We start from the raw sequence: 18,427 nt of genomic DNA, 5'->3' as shown, positions 1-18,427 counted from the left end.
CTAAAGCACAAAATCTTTATAGGACATATTATAAACTTTATCTACATTTACGTTACAATTTTACGCATTAGGAAATGATTTCCACTCACTTATAATGACGGTAACTTACCACATAATATTATTAAGACAATGTAGGTACCTAATACATTAAGGTTATCTTCTCACGACCTAAGGGCTTTGCTATTAAGTTTCATATATGTACCTGATCAAGTTACTTAGTTAGGTACCTACCTATTAGGAATATTAGGTACCTATACGTATAGATAATACAAAAGCCCACAATTTTTTCCCTTTGATTAAACGAATAAAATTTACTTTGGTCTTTCTTTTCCTTATGAAAAATGGTTGAATAATTGTAATAATAAGAGAGAATAGTAACTTTTTTTTCCGTTTTTGTTTACAATCTTTGATTATTTTTACAATATAAAATTTAGTTGAAGGTTAATCGGATTTATTTTTATTGAAATCCATTACTTGCTTACCTACCTTGTATTGTGTGTAATTTGTAATCAAATCTTTAACACACTCACACACAGAGATACATGTTGGAGATTCATATTTTTTGATAAAAATTGGAAAGAAAGAAAGAAGAAATTTATTGTAATTTAAATAAGTGTTTAATAACGTTGTTTTACAAAAAAAATGTTCATATATTTTTAACTATTATACGCAAGCAACTCCATCACTACCTATTTATTGATAGATCGACAGATAACAACCAAGCAAAAATATCGATATTATTCATATTATGTAAAAATATTGAAGTCCATGTTTACAGCTCATGGAACGATAACAGTGATATGGTCCTTTAAATATCTATTACGACCGAAATGTTTCCGCAGATAGGAAGACGCGTTAAAAAAAGGATCATAATATACAATCACAACAATTCATTTTTACAGCCATAAGCCCTATATATAGGTACATTTTCCCTGTATAATGGGAACTCAACATCGTTTTTCTGTTTCCATGAAAAGGGTTTGAGGTTTACGGCCTGATTCAAAAGGTGCCGGAATGATAATTAAAAATAACAAACACAAATTGTACCGACTACATATAAATTCAAATGAATCAAAGTTAGCAAGAACGAAATGAATTTTTAAATATTACTTATGTATTTCATTCTGTTATAAACGGTAGGTAGGTAAGCATTATTTCAGTTCAGTGTTCAGTCTTCAGTTTCAGTCACAGTTGTTTAAAGTCCTAGATACCAATTGGAAAACAGCAAGATCGTATTTTTATTGATAGTAATGTATGTGTTTTACTGAATATTATATTATTATAGAATATAAATAAATTGTGTTTGATGTAAGTACAGGTTCATAGGTTAGATGTGTTAGATACATTCAGTTTAAATAATAAACAATTGTGGCTGTTGATAAATAAGATTTATTGTCAAATACAAAAAGAAATAAATTAAATTACAAACCCTGATTTCAGACGGACGAGATTACATAAAAAACGTCTTCCATTTTTAAACAACATTCAAATTATAAATTATAATTCTATTGCCTACATTTGGGAGTACATTTTTTTTCAATCTTCAATCAATATAACATAATATCTTAAGATTAAGAGTACAGATTCAAAATAAAAGGGAAAGACAGAAAAGAAAGAGGAATTATCGCTCTATTCTCCACATATTATTAATTAATACATGTAAAAATTGGAAATTAATATTCAATCAAATCAAACTGGTTTATCTTCAACTTTTTATAATTAAATTTCCTTACAAAATAATATTAATTAATTTTAAAACAGTCTTTGGTAATCGACATACACTTGAAATGTAATTTAATTCATGTGTACAAATTTTTTATTGTTTTTTATAAAAACTTTTACGTCTTTATTTGTAATTCGAGCAAATTCTATTTTAGAAATAAAAGTAACACGTAAATAAAAGGTAATAAGATAATAGATTATAATAATACGTAAAGAACGGATTAAACGTACAACGCACAAACACAGCCAAAATATCATAGCATTTTTTCAGTATAAATTTATAGCGTCTCAAAAGATACGAAATTTTGTGCTAAAAATAAATCTCAACATGTAACATTTTTTTGTGCAAAGACATTATTATTAATAAATGAAGTTTTAAAATAGGAATCTGCGATTAAAAAAAATTGTCTATGCTCCACTGTCGACAATAAACATCCCAGGAAGTAGAAATAGGGCGATAATTGGTTTACAATAATTATGTATTTCTCACAATCTAAGTATTGCCATGTAACAATTTCGTCTATTTTCTAAACCCTGAGAGAACATCTTGTTCCCTGTAAAAAAGCACTAACTAGGTAGTAGAAGACGCATACATTGAGTTTTCTAGATCTTTTAACATATGAATCTAGAAAAACTTAGTCTTAACTACACTGCTATGTTACACACGTTATCACAGCCACTTTCCATGGCGTCCACAAGGGACAGAAACTTGGATAATTTCGATCCAAGTTCGATCAACGTGGTTAATTATAACCTAACTAAAATACTGCAACTTATTCCGGTACGAGTGTAAATGCTTTTAAAGTACTATAATAACTTTTAAGAATCAAGCTACTCATATTGTCATTTTAAAACTCATTCACACAACCAAAATCTTATAATATCTAAATGCGTAGGTATATATTTTTATCTGTGGTGGTTTTTATAGAATATGTAGTTAGGTATCTGTGCTTGATTAAATTTTTAATTAAATAATTTACATTTGCAACACTATTTCAATATTTAACCAATTTATCGATCTGTTTTATAAGTTATAAAATAAATTCGGTATTTCTACTGAATATAACAAAACTTTACTCCTGTTACTATAATATGAACTAAGAATAGTTTAACACAACGGGACGTCGCGTCGCTGTCAAAATATGACATAAGAATTATTGGTTCTAATCTTGGTTCTAATCGTCGTTGGTTTTAGTTGACAAAATCGAGGCGAAAGTATGAGTGCATTTACGGAACACATTTTAGATTTTCTGTCATTTTTACTTTTATTGACGTAAGTATAATAATATTTTAAATCTATTCAGTCTACTTGGTAGAATTGGAGCTGGCAACTTTGTTTTTGATCCATTTATTAGTACGTGTCAAAATGTCCGGCTGCTGTGCGGGGTCTTGCCATGCTTCGAGATTCACTTTCTTAATTTCGTCGCAAGAGACGATTGGGCTTCTGTAAACAAAAAAATAGTTCTTAGCATAAATAAATTTACATGACACAAATTGTTTACTTTGACACTTGAAAATGAAGCAAGAGGTTTATTTTTCTTTTATTTTCCTATTTATTTTTTCATTGCATCTGATAAACTCGTGCGTGTGCGAGTGGCAGTAGCGTGGGACACAAACAACATCTCACCCCACATGGAACACGTCGCGTCTGACCGCAGCGAGGCGCAGGTTGTCGCACAGCAGGCGCGCGAGCGAGCCGCGCCGCAGCTCGGCCAGCTGCCGCTTGCTGAAGCTGCCCGCCTCGTGCGTGTGCGAGTAGAAGTACCGGTCGCCGGAACGCGTGCGCCAGAGCTGCTCGCCTGTAATAAAAGGTCAGTTCGTATATTATATGTTACAGTCAAAACCCTAGACCAGTCAATAACCTTATTGACCGGTAAAATTAGTCAATAAGGTTATTGACTAAGGGCGTCGGTCAAAATCCTTATTGACTGATTTTTTCAGATAAAATCTGTCAATAAGGATATTGACCGACACCCTCAGTCAATAACTTTATTGGCCAATTTGAAGAGCAGACATTCAGTCAATATAGATTTTGACCAACGTACTGAATAGATTTTAACACTTAAATCTTTCTGTAATGGGCAAGTAAAACAATACCGACAGGTCAATAACCCTATTAACTGATTTTGTCAGATAAAATCAGTCAATAAGGATATTATTGACTGACGCCCTTAGTCAATAACCTACATATAATTTAGTAATAATAATCATGGAATAAACATGGAATATATATAAATCATGGAATAAATAATAATCATGCACACACAACGACGCGTACACGCAAGCACGCACGCAGTCAGCAGCGCACTCAGTCGAAAGTTCTGAGTCAAAAAACCCAAAGAGCAACCCAATTGAGAACCCTTTTTATTGCAGTCGGTTGAAAAAATTATACTTACGTATCAAGTAAGTGGCGGTGGGTCCTATCAAGGAGCCGGCGAGAGGTGTCTCCGCCATCATTCCTACAACTAGATCGATGTCACCAACTTGCTCGTATACTGCTGACAACTTGTCTATGGTCTGGAATTTAAAAAATATAACATAGTTATTATGTTATACCTACATCTTCATATGTTTAACGATTTTCAACATCTAATTATATGTAATACTAGCTGTGCCCTGCGGTTTCACCCGCATTGCCCCGCTTCTGTTGGTCTTAGGGTGATGATATATAACCTTCCTTGATAAATGGGCTATCTAGCACCGAAATAATTTTTCAAATTGGACGAGTAGTTCCTGAGATTAGCGCGTTCAAACAAACAAACAAACTCTTCAGCTTTATTATATTAGTACAGATTTCAGATACATACCTCTTGCGGAATAACATCATTCAGGTGTGAGAACGCAGTAGCCACCGGCAAGCCGCAAAGCGATCGGAACTGCGCGTACCCGGGGATCCCGTGGTCTCTGCCGCGCTGCACGTCCACAGCTAACACGTCGAGACCGCCCAGCCATTCGTTACGTAACTGTTCATAAAGTATTTATTTATTTTTCCATATTTATAATACATATTATTATAGACTAGCCGCTCCGCGCGGTTTCACCCCCGTGGCTCCTCTCTTGTTGGTCGTAGCGTGATGGTATATAGCCTATAGCCTTCCTCGATAAATGAGCTATCTAACACCGAAAGAATTTTTCAAATCGGACCAGTAGTTCCCGAGATTAGCGCGTTCAAACAAACAAACAAACAAACAAACAATCAAACAAACTCTTCAGCTTTATAATATTAGTATAGATTATAGGTACATAATTTGGTGGTAAATAATGCAGAGACATCTAGTGAGTCGTTAGACCAATTTAGAAATTTGTAAGGACCGCACGCAAACGAATTACCACTGCCATATCTTTGGATATATAAGACTATATAAACTTTTATAACGTCATAGTATTTTAGATTACTAAATACAAATCCAAAATCCCGGAAAAAATGTTATCGACAAGGTCAAGGCCTGTATGTTGTCTCAGTTACCTTGTAAAATATTTACGACTTTTCAAGGTATATAAAACCAAATAAATGAGATAATACACATTTTTCTTAAACAGAGATTACAGAGATTACTTTTGTAATATTATGTTTTTTACATATCTAATTAAAGATATCGCACATCCGGAGAAATAACGTCATAAATGTCATAAACCACTTTTTACAGGGCAGAGATTTAAAAGTTTGCTTTGTTATTCATGGGCCCAGTTTATACATAAGAAAAATTATTTAATTGATTATGTTGGTGAATATATTCAACTTCGAATATATAGCATTTTCAGGGAGGCTGAAATAACTAGATAAGACTTATTTTACTTTTTTTAAGGATGGTACTACATTTATGACATTATGGCCCTGGGATTCAAAGTATACTAAATCTATTATGTCAAATTTAGTAGGTAGGTATGAAAAAAATATCACTTCTACAGAGAAAAACATCTTTATTGTAACATTTTAATTAATTTGGAATAACGGCGTTGGTGTAAGTCTATCAAACCTGATATTTTTGTGTTGGTGACGGTTTACGCGAAGTTTGTTTTAATTTCTAGTAGATATTATTTAAATAGTGGAGGTATCACCTCCTGATCCACCTGATCCCCCTCCCCCTCCTGAGACTATGATTGATGATGTGCCCCGTCCAAGGCCAAACCGTCATCTTGACCAGGATGTTGGTGATGATATTAGAAGCAAGACAAAGAAATCTTCTCTAAGCGACTGTCCTAACTCTATTTACATAGATACCGTTTATAAGCATCCCCTTCTAGAAGGCCCTTTTCGACAGTATTCTGTAACTGACTGGACCTTACATTGTACATTGCAGTAAGATAGAAAATAACCCCACATCAGGCACCTCGATCCGGGCCTTCTAAATCGGTCAACTACTTGTAAGAAATGGCATCAAAAATATTTGCAGATTGCATTAAGAATAGGCCGCAATAGGGTTGCTATCGAATTTTAAGTGGTGAAGATGCCAATGTGTTTATTGGTCATTCAATATTGGCCCAGCACAACCTGAGCACAATTATCCCCTTATACAATTATTCACGTAAGAGGAGTGCCCACTGACATCATACCATTCTACGCAGGAATTTGTTGCCAATTTGGAAATCTCTGCGGGCTTTGGGTATATCTTAAAAGCACGTAGGTTAAATAGAAAACATCGTACGACGGTGAGCACTATTTTACCTTTTTTCTGTGTCGAAGTAGTTTCTTTTCGAAGATTGTTTGGGGTTTCCTTCTCACTTGTACTATTTACAGTTTCAGAAATTGCAACTTATTCTACAAAAGGTCTATTGACAGGGTTTGCAGTAGATTCTACTTCTGAATCTTCGCTAGATGAAGAAGAATCAGAACTTGAACTTCTAGAGGAACTAGAGCTTGAAGATTCAGTAGGTAGTTCATCACTGTCACTATCAGGCGAAAAATCCCCGCTGCGAGTACTCTCACCTTTAAAAGTATTGTAAATAAAAATTAAAACGAAATTATGTAATTATATAACACGTATTGAAAAGTAGTATGTATAACTGTCATAACTCAAATCGTTATAATATATTATATAATATATTATAGCTATAGCTGAACATCCAATTTTAGGACGGTTTTGTCACAACTGTACATAAAATAACAATATTACATTAAGCCACATAGCTGAATATCCAATAGTTTGGTGCGTTATTGTCATAATTGTTTTATACCGTACAGTTATGACATATATAGCCAATAGAATCAAATAACTAATCAATAAATCGAGAGCGCTTTTGTCACAATTGTTTAGAAAAATACAGTTGTGACAATTATCTACCAAAAGCTTATTTAGTAAATGTCATAATTACCTTATGTGACAACGCAGCTCCAAACACATTTACTCCGCTCGGATGGCCGGACGCAACTGACTAATAAGACATCGTGCCGCCAGAATGGGCCAATAACATGTCAAAACCGCGACGTCATAATCGACCTCTCGTGGAGGATATTAAAATTAAAATTATGACATTAATTCCCTGAATACTAAACCATAAAAGGAAACGTTTTTGACATAAAACTCATTTTTGAAAAAAATGCAGTTGTGACGTTATTTCTCCGGATGTGCGATATGTTAAAAAAAACTTTTTAGATTAACTAATTATTATTATAAAGAACTTTCAATGTAAAAATCTCTTCAATTGGTTGTTCTAAAGATAATTAATATTTCATATATATTAATTTTGCATCTATTTTGCATCTATACTTAATAATTCCAAATCATTATTCGCAAATGATTTGGTCCTAAATCATAAGCGTGAACCCAAAACAATGCAAGCAATATTTTATAAGATTTTATAAGTCCAACGACCTACGCTTGACATTCAAATGTTTTTAAATAAGTATGTTTATTGTCTATGTGTTTGTACTCTGTACATATATTTGAGTATTTGTCTTTAAATAAACGTATTACAACGTTGTGGTAATGCTTTTCAGTACATTTCCGTTCGGTGCGATAATACTATTATTATATTTCTGCTTGTGTACCTATCAATATAACTTTTATTGATATTAATTTCATTCTAATTATAATATTACCTTTCTTAAACTATGCTAAACTCCTTTTAATATCTTTCCATTGACACATAGCAGAGCTAATTTTTCGCTATCCAAATCAAGTAAAATATAAAATTCTAGTACTCACATCATCATCATAGTTGAAGTCCAATCCCTGCGACATCTGACTGGTCATTCCGCGTAGTAACTTTTCGATCCCACCCTTTTTCGCCACCAGCTCTGGCTTGAAATAGTGTAGAGCTAGCCGTGATGACGTCACATTATCATCGTCCACGAGTTCAATGTCCTGATCGAAGAGACTGTTGACGAAATGGAAGGCCGCTGTTGCAAAGGAGTTGGTGATTGTCGGGTCGATGTCGGAGTTGTAGCCGACGTCGTAGCTGTCGTATAGCTCGTCGAATGACTTGCCTGTGGATTAAGTATTGTCTTGTTAGATGTTTGTTCTTTCGTTGTTTTTAAATTTAAAGCAAAAGAAGTAATGTTCGTAGTTAATAACATTTTGACGTTGAAGAATTCTATAAATTTTAAATTGGGCTGATCAATACAGCTTAAACAATAAATTAATTCCATCGGTTCCATTTGGAAGAACGATAATAAAATATATTGCTTGAATGGATGTAAAATAATGAATAATTTCGTGCACTCCGACTACAAATTACAACGTCATCAAAAAAAGAAATCAAATAGGTATCATACGCCGAATTCAAAACCATAACCCGTTCTCGTAATTTATTCATCGTAGGTACCTATATTTTAAGAAGTGAAAGTCGCTAAAAGACGTTTGCGAAGATAATAGGTATCAACCCACATACACTTATAACAGGCAACAGTCAACTAAAAATAAAGATGTTGCATATAAAAATTCGGAAGAATTAGGTCACGAATCCCGTGCAAATCTATACATAGGTATAATAAATCTGTAGAAAGGTCAATTCTGTACATTGAAAATATTGAAAAAATAAATACCAGGGGGTGTTACTGGATCGATACCAAACCCAAATATGTGATTAAAAAAATTTTTGTCTGTCTGTCTGTCTGTCTGTATGTGAAGGCATCACGTGAAAACTAGCGGTTCGATTTCGATGAAACTTGGTATAATTATACCTTATTATCCTGGGCGTAAAATAGGATACTTTTTATCCTGGCAAAATACGTAGAAAAAAATTAATCTTAATTTTTCAGTTTTATCCATAGACGTTGTTCCGTAGAACCGCGAACACACGTTGCGTATTATTATAGGCCTAACCGTATTTGGGAATTGGGTCCAATAGATATTTATAAGATGTTATTGTCAGAGGTCTCAAAATGGAGAAATAAACCATCCACGCGAAGACCGACATCCGCGCGGACGGAGTCGCGGGCGGAAGCTAGTATAGACTATAACAGCTGCATCGTTGCGCAAGCTAGCTCATTCAACGTTGCACCTTGATTTTATTTGCGTCACATGACAAAATTAAACATTTATTTATCCAAATCAATGATTAAAGTCGATTTATTTTAAAAGCGCATTTGAATGTCATATTTAATTGCAAATTGGTACCACAAAGTGTCACACAAAAATAGGTATCATATTTCCTCTGCAGGCAATTGGGTCATTTGCCTATTGACCCCTTCATACATAGAAATGTAACATTGTAAGACCGATGATTGAAATGGTAGTAAACATCATTCAACTACTACACGTGATTCACATAAGTATATAGTCAATTGATATGTTTGTATGGCACGTGTCGGTAATATAGTATATGCGATCACGTTCTAAACGCCTGATGCTTATCTGTTTAAAGTTAATTCATATTTTATTCATATATATCACTTAAGTACCTGCGTTTAAAACAATTAGATAAGTATATACTCGGTAGTTATAAATATTGTTTATATCGTTTAAGATAATTGAATATTAAACTCAAATACCACATCTATACAATATAAATAAATATTTGTTTCATACGTTGTACATTCGTTACCTATATTGTTTTATAGTAAAAGCTACCTGAATATATTATTAGCTTTAAAATGTGCAGATATTCCTAGAACTAACGGAATCCTTATAAAATATTTAACAATACTGAATAAAAACTGAACAATTAACTCACCAGTGAGAGCAGGTAGCCAGTATTTATACGTAATATGCTGCATTTCAGCAACCACAATTCTTCTAGCCTCATGGTACAGTTTGTCCGAATTCCAGCCTGGGTTCAGAACGGCTAGACTCCTAGCGATTCTGTTGTGCTCTCGGACGAATAAAGCGTGGATAGCAGTCAACCAGGGGTGCATATTTGCACGGACATCACCTGGTAAATTATTTATTATATTATATTATTTTACAATATAAACATTTTTATAGATTTAATAATAAGAATGTATAAGAATGCATTATGTAAAAACGTCAATGTACTGTATAATTCAGACGTTGTATTATTTATTATGGAAACAAAAATGTCTACATTTACCGATTATACTACATATATGGATTTGGAATTATTTCATTTTTCATTTTTATTTTTAATATTTTCCATAAATTCTTACCAGCATTAAAACAAGCAGCGTCATTGCTATTGACAAGGCACTTTTCAAGTGGGTTGGAGACCAAAGGCAACAGTTCTTCATCATCAACATTGGAAGTTTTCAACAAGCCTCCAGTCTTCTCCCTTAGAGCGGCTGCGTCACGACTGTTTGTGCCGTAAATGTGGGAACCATCAAGGAAATGGGTGGCTTGGTTCATCTGTAAGAAGTTCGCATTTAGATAAGGTATTTTGACTCACATAAGATTATTCTAGAGACCAAATATTTATTTCTTTCACGGCTTTTAATTAAAATACTTAAGAAAGAACAATAAAGCATTGGTAGTGATATGTGGCTTAAAAAATAAGCCGTACCTACATGAAGGTACACTAAAGGTTTAAGCCTCTCATGTATTACGTAGTTAGACATATTGTGATCTTTTCAATAACAATTGCTCGGTAAAAACAAATGACCTATGTTTACAAGATGTCACGTAGCTCTGATAATATTCTCAATAATTTATTTTTCCTGACATCACTGACACACTTTTCCAGTTAAAGATAGGGTGTGATTAAATCTGATTTAATCAAATACCTAAGTTAATGAAAATTATTTAGTTTATTGATTAATTTTGGAACTAATATCATAGGATTGAAGATTATAAATATTCAGTTCTTAATACACAATCCAATACGCTTAGTATGCCAAAGTTAGCTCTGCAATATACTTTGATGTTTGTTATCTCACGGAAACCAGATTTTGATGATTTCTGAGCAAATAACGGCTAAAGTCAAAAGGTTGTCAATCTCTAATTTTAAACGTAAACATTTTTTTTTGTTAAAGTACCTATAAGTCCTATAACACATTCAAACATTTTAATCCGTATTAATTTCATTTTACACGTACAAACATAGTTAACAGCATTACAATAGGGCAATGATTATTCATTTATCAATATAAATATGTATGAGTGGATAACAACAGCTCGGTAAACAAGAAAATTGTTTCTATTGATTATGATTGTTTTATTTTGATCGTAGTTCGTCCTAGATTAATCGATATCAAATGGTAACCTTCAAAACACGTGCTGTGTTCATGCTAAGTGCATGCTACAACGATTACCTTACTATTATGATTGTAGAATGCAGTAACGAGCGGAAAGAGGGGAATCTATTTATAGAATAAACCGGTACATCTAGAATGCAGTCTAGAAATGTTCAGATGATACACCTTTTATTCAAACGTTCGTTATTATTATCGACAAACTGCATAAAAACGTAATTCTGATGACAACGGTTGTATAATAATCTGCAATGCCTATAACAAAGCCTAAAATGCCTAAAACAATGCAATGCCTAAAACAAACATAACAACTTTTAACAAGGGATTAAGCAAACTATTCATTGTAGGTAATAAATCTAGCAATCCATTAGTAATTAATGATGATTCATCTTTGGACTAGTAAATTGGTAACTCGCTCAATTAATGTGTTATGCTAGGTATTAATCATTGTTGTTTCCATTGAAATAAATAAGTATGAACTTTGAAATAAGTTCTCCGTATTTAAAATATATTTTTATCATATTATTGTAAACACCCGTCGTGAAATCGATTCTTATGAAAAGTTGTTATGACCATTTACCTAATCATATAATATGAGAATAAACAAATCTTTTATTATTTAATACGTAGTAGATAATGTTTTCAAACAATACTTTCTTATTAGTTAATCATAACAACTTTCAGCTAGGTACGTAAGTGGTATTGTGATAGTCTATAGAAAATAGTCTATTATTTATTTTGTCTCTAGTTTACATCTGATATTGCTATGTGTGCAATGTGCATACTTACCACGCGATATTGGTTCCTACAACTACCTACCCAGTTATACTATTTTAGTACTAGGTACCAAGATAAATATTTTACAATTTACTCCGTCAGGCAGATCTCTCATCTATTTCTATTCTCTCCCTTCGCAATTACCGGGCAAATGCGGGTTGCAATATATAGGTATAATATATTTGTTATGATAGGGATGCCAGTTTTATCATATTCCTTTCCTTTCCCAATTTTTTATTAACTTTCTTAATATATACATGTATTATCTATCAGTTATTGCGTCGTAATTAAAAATATATCGACAAGAAAGGACAAGGAAAAGTAATAAATCATCATCATTAAGAATAAACAATGCGCAATAAATTGTTATTATCATTTGTAATTTATTAGATGAGTTCAAAGTGTAAATAAATAAGATGAGTAATTTTAATTTAAAGTAGAAAACTACCTAATTTCGTAAATGAGTAATATTGAATATGGGATGAGTTTATTTTGTTTCAATTTTCAACCTTGCATTTAACTGATTACTTTTGTGTATATGGGCAAACAAATAAGTGTCAAGTACATAATTGTTAGAATGTGTGCATTGTTTATTAGAACCACAGACCTAAGTTTTACATAATATCCCATTACAAGGTTATTCATGTATAGTAAACACAGTGACGTCAAATGAGCCATAAATGTACAGACAAACATCGTTTATCAGGACCCCAGTAAAAATAATTACTAACACTTCTATTACTAGTTATTATAAGCATAAACGGCTTTATCTATCACTACTTACCTCGTTATAAATAAATACATTGGATAGACATGTTAAACAATAATGTTTTTATTAAAGAATATTTCGGCAGTTTGATACAGTTTTTTACCTAAATTGATATTATTTTACAGAATAAGATGTAATTTATAATTATTATAATTATTGTATGTAATGTGTAATTTTATTGTATTGGATAGATAGTCGATTTTTTTATAGACACATAATAATAATACATAATCGTTCTAACACGTATTGAGAACCAAAATTATAGTTTCAAGGTTTATTTTTATTCCAAACATGGAAATGCTCACTACCTGTTATCGTCGATTTTTATTAACCTACCGAATGTTTGATTTTATTAAAAACCTGCTGCATTTAATAATTAAGATACTAAAATGCAGCAGGTATATTTATATCCTCGTGCAGGTAAAATTATTTGAACGAACAGACGATTCACTAATTTTCGGCTAAAAATGCGAACTGCGAAACTATTCACTACGTACTATTTATTGATACAAATTACACTATGTACAAACGGGCGTCCTAAGTAGAACTACCACTTACTACTACCAAATACTTTCACTACCACTAACTACTATATTTACCTGTTCAGCAGCTCCGAAAGTGCAGTCCCCTCTGTACGTAGTGACCGATCTCGTGTACTCCATACAAGTGACATATTTGTTTTTGAAGAACGGATCCTCATCTGGTACGGAGATTGGCATGCAACTGGGATGTAAGTACCGTGGGGTCAGACCCAGCCCCGTGGTGTCACAGCAACGGATTGTTTGGTCGGTGTGAACTAGGAAAAAAAGGTTGTTTTTTTTAATTTTTTGATATACATATATATTTTTTGTATTTGTGATAAGTATATATTTTTTGAAATTGTAGGTGAAAAAGTGATTTTTTTTGTAAGGCGTTATTTTGCGCAGCTTAGAACGTTTTGAATGCAGTTCACATAAAAGTTTGCTTTTTTAATATGTACGATCAGAGTATAAATAAAGTATATCGCAAGTTTTCTTTTTACATTTGATGTTTCTAGGTGAATGAATACAATTCCTTTTTTTTTCAAATTATCAAATAAAACCAAGGAATAAAACCAATTATTGTTAGCAAAAAGAATGTCTTAAATTGCCTCGTTACGTAACTGTGTTTATTCAAGTGGCTATATGTTTAATCATCAATTTAGCATCGTATGATGAACTTGTTAAATATAGCATCATCTTTCGTTAAGGATATAACGTAAACTTTTCGAAAATAATGTAAACATTGTCTAATTTTTCAAAGAAAAAGTTTAAATGCCATAATTTAATTAAAAACAAGATGAGATGCCATAAAATTATTATACAAAATAATTATTTTGGTAGATATGTTCAAAATGCTCCAAACAAATTATTCATAAACTTACTTGTTTTCCTCACAGGCGTATGAACCATGTCATGATAAACAAATTGACTCCACACCGCCAAAGCGATGGTCTTCTTTTCATTCGGTACATCCAAGTTACTGGCTAATTTGTTGCTCACGAGACGAGCTGAAGGCAGCTCCTTGTGGCTTAAGGCACGACGTGGCTGCAAACAGAAAATAATAATTAGCCAAAAATGTTAAAGAAATAATTTTGAAAAATTCGGATGCAAAATAAATAAAAATTTTATCAAAAATAACAAATTCAGCTAGATAATTATGACAAAGTTTCAACAGAATACTTAAGTTAAAAATGAGGAAATTCAGATTATTGAAAGATTTTTTAAGGAAGAGTCGAAAGATTAAATTATCCTCCTTACCTCTTCAATACCATCAGCATATCTAGGATGGAGGAGGCGCTTGTATCCCGTAAGCGCCTGGCCCCAGGACGATCTCACTGGGTTGTTACAGGAACCATCAAAGGTGCGATAACGGGACGACATCTTATTCGTGCGACAGGTGAACCTCTCTAACTGCGCGCATTCTCCTCCAAATTCACTTTCCCGTAAATTCAGGGTGCTTATGAAGCTCGCGCACTCATCGTGCGCCAAACCGTATCTAAATGGAGAATTTTTTCTTAATACTGAGATTTTGTATCTTTTGAGTTGGCCTTTTGTAGTGGCTTTATAAAATGTGATTTGGATTTCTATGATTGACATGTTACGGAAATGTAATATAAATTTTCTACAAAAAATTAGAGGAATCTATAAATTATTGACTGTCTGATAAATCAATACAAGAAAGTCCGATTCGGATACGAGGTCAGGACCATTATCGGAACACCCACTGTGCAAAAACACTGATAACAAATCTTTATCACAATACATATGTTTAAAGACCCCACCTCACACATCATTTCATTAGTTTACTTAATTCTTGAAAAAAAAAACGTAAAAAATTTGTACGTCTATACAAATTGTTTACGTATTTCATATTTGTAACACTAACCTTGTACAACGAGTCCACACTAAATTTTGAGATGCTTTTGAAATGGTCATTGATGACTTTTCATATCTCATTGCGTCACTACACGGGAAACCAGCGATGGCCAATCCTTGAGCAGCAGATCCTGGCTGAGGCTTGATTCCTGACGCCTCTAAGTTGTCCTCCAAGCGCTCGAGCATCGCTATCGACATTTTACTGAAGTTTATCGACTTGTTGGTATGCACTGCTGTGACAGGCGGCAATCTCTTCAAATTGTCGGCGCTTGGAAACGGAAAATCATACATCGGAGGTGGATGAATGAATTCTGCAAGAAACAGTTTATTTAGTACCTATATACCGGATAATAAATAAATAAATCTACGTATACATGTAATTTTTTAATAGTTACCTACCTGTGGTTACGATCAGGTTCAACGGGTAGGGTGCGACATGACTCCCAAAAGTCACTCCTGCCCACAACACAACACCTAGTAGCACCATCTTCATCATTTCCTCTAGAATACTGCAAACGGATTATCGGCTTAATAAGTTTGAATACATACAAAAGGAATACACGGACTGAATATAAATTACATGAACGAACATTCGACAATCTTTAAACAGAATCATTAAAATCCATTCGTCTGACTTGAATAATAAAGTAAAACTGAGCAATACTCTGTCGGCACATGATTTATATTAAGAACCATATTTCAAGAGGGTATCTCTGAGACCTCTGTTATTTTGACCCTAAAGCGTCAATAGTATCGTCACGCATCTTTTTGCTATCGGAATTTGCAGACGAGCCCCCGGATCTTCTCTTGAAAACAACATGACTAAGTGTCTAGGTACTAAGAAAGTACAATAACAAGACAATTAATTAAATTATTGGTCCATATGTAGCTTATTTTCATTGTAGCTTATTACCGTTAATTTACAAGAAAGTAATTAAATTATAAAGATAAATATTTATAATTCATGGATGTGAATTCTTCGTTATTAATAATGTTATCATTTAGCTGTCTACTTGTTAGGTATTTAAGCGGCGAAGAAAGAGTTTTCCACTCAGGAATTTTACGAACATTGATAAAGAACGAGGAACATTTAAGTTTTTATTTGCTGATTGTGAACACGTTAAAACTGGTAAGTAGGTATGCTTACACCATCATAATATTTTCATTACATTTAAGAGTTTATTTGTTCTTTACTTGGATAATCAAATGTTTATCATCATGAATTATTATTGATGAACCTACTTTTTATGTTAAAGTATTTTTTTATTTCAGACATAATAATGAAAAAATATTAAATTGCTTCCAGATTCTTCAATTGTTACTAAACATTGTGATATTTATACGGTATTGTTAACATGAGCTGTCTGTGTTATGTTTTCATTTCCTTGTGTTTAACAGACATTCTAGAAACAGCTGAGTTTCTTATAATTAGCTGTTGAACCTACTTCGATAAATATTTCACGCTTTTCATTGTTTTGGTAGGTAGTTACGTATTATACAAAATTACAATTAATATCAACAGTTGCTCTTAGGCTATCACAGCTAATTGAAAGTTTTGCAGAAATAATCAGAAATTAAGGCAACTAGTTAGGTATGTAGGTAGGTACTACCTACTACCTATTTCCTAATGATTTTTTTATTTATCGACTAAGTAATGTATACTTAACGGCTAAAATTGAACGTGATGAAGAACATTCCAGAAATGTCGGCCGATGCGTCCTGAAAAACTAGAGTAACTCTCATTTAAGGTATGTTTGAATTTAAAATTTCCTTATTGATAATAATGTAATTCAAATTTAATATTGCAATATTTTTTTTTTGATACTTAATCGTCATTGTCGGAAATGAAATAAAGAAAGTAAACCGAGGCGCCATTTCTTCAATTATCCTTTCACCAAGAATAAACATTGCTAATAGGTATGCAAATACGTGTAAATAAACTAGATTTAATCAATTTATTAGCTCATATTTAGGTCAAGTACTTCGCTATTATCAAATAGAGGATATGCCATAAAAGACAAAGTCATTCAATTTCAATAACAATTAGGTATTATGCGCGAATGGCAATACGATTTATTAAAAGGGAAAACGATGGACGGCTCAATTATAAATTTTAATTACTGGCTTTAAGGTTGAAAATTATTTTTCCACTATATATGCCACAATACTAATTGTCCTTGTAAACTTTTGCCATTAATGCAAAAAACTGTAAATAAGTTTGTCTCTACATTGCAGACTAATTGGATTGCCGTTTATAATTTATACCTATATTTTTATATCCAAAATAAGGAGGTATATTTTGTATCTAATCTTTCCAAAGTTTATTATCTGCCTTATATATTTTTTAATATAATATCTACTATGTAAATGGTTGTATAAAGGTTTTCTGTCACCGAAGCGAAGCGAAACGAAATGTAGTTCATTGATAAATATTGTGGTAGGTTCTTATACGTTTTTATATGTTTATTTATATAGTTTCAGCTCTACATGGAATGCGCAACGAATCCACAGTTTTGCAACAATTGTTTCGTATCGGTATGTACCACATATTTATTATAAACTTTCAGGGTTGGGGATGAATTCTGTCTTATAAACTACAGAATAGAAATTTTATTATACCTAGTGCCAAAAAAATGCAAATCCGTTTTTCAGGTTTATCAAAATTTATTTATTTGATGAGATTGAGAAATTGTTTAGAGACTTACGTGGAATGCTCTCCACATCCGTCGCATTCCGATTTCCTTCGAGAACATTTCTCTGGAGTCTTATCCTTCTTAACATCAGCGTTCAACATCGACTTTCCTTCGATGATCCGTTTAAACAACATAATAGCAATAGTAGGATTTGTTGTTTACGACAGTTATCACGTTTGTGGCGAATGTTTGACTTGTGTAGGACTACCGCGGCTGAAACTTGCTCGAAGGAACGATGTTCCATTAGATTGGCAGAGATGCCAATTTCACCTCTACTGCCAAACTTGCACTGAAACTTTGCCGCGTTCACCGTGCCGTGCGATCGAATGCTCTCGACCCCTCCGTCCCACACCCCCCCGCGTTTGAATGCAGGCCACAGAGTAACTCAATACTCAGTAGGTACACCACAATAACAATCAACATGCAAAGGCGCAAAACGAGTTATTTTTATTACTTTTTACACATTAATCTTAAATGGTCGATA

General features: G+C 32.9%; 1 protein-coding gene and 1 long non-coding RNA gene across 3 annotated transcripts; one reads left to right on the top strand and one right to left on the bottom strand.

Moving 5' to 3' along the window:
- Positions 1-1,369: 1,369 nt before the first annotated feature.
- On the bottom strand, positions 1,370-18,269 carry LOC123694801 (peroxidase-like). 2 transcript variants are annotated; one of them, XM_045640369.1, is made up of 13 exons: positions 17,956-18,269; positions 15,650-15,759; positions 15,261-15,561; positions 14,633-14,870; positions 14,257-14,419; positions 13,454-13,650; positions 10,271-10,466; positions 9,838-10,035; positions 7,869-8,149; positions 4,530-4,685; positions 4,119-4,239; positions 3,350-3,521; positions 1,370-3,166 (listed from the first exon to the last, which is right to left on the bottom strand). In XM_045640369.1, exons 1-13 carry the CDS (start codon positions 18,075-18,077, stop codon positions 3,028-3,030), a joined length of 2,394 nt encoding a protein of 797 aa, XP_045496325.1. In that variant the 5' UTR covers positions 18,078-18,269; the 3' UTR covers positions 1,370-3,027. The 2 variants fall into 2 exon arrangements, with proteins under 2 accessions (XP_045496325.1, XP_045496326.1); XM_045640370.1 differs by lacking the exon at positions 17,956-18,269 and adding an exon at positions 15,841-15,908.
- On the top strand, positions 16,334-17,703 carry LOC123694803. Its single transcript, XR_006751867.1, has 2 exons — positions 16,334-16,379; positions 16,523-17,703. It is a non-coding gene; the product is annotated as an uncharacterized LOC123694803 (long non-coding RNA).
- Positions 18,270-18,427: the final 158 nt, after the last annotated feature.

The sequence above is a fragment of the Colias croceus genome, chromosome 10 (genome assembly GCF_905220415.1).
Source record: "Colias croceus chromosome 10, ilColCroc2.1".
Lineage (NCBI taxonomy): Eukaryota > Metazoa > Arthropoda > Insecta > Lepidoptera > Pieridae > Colias > Colias croceus.
This window is presented reverse-complemented; position numbering and strand designations above follow the sequence as displayed.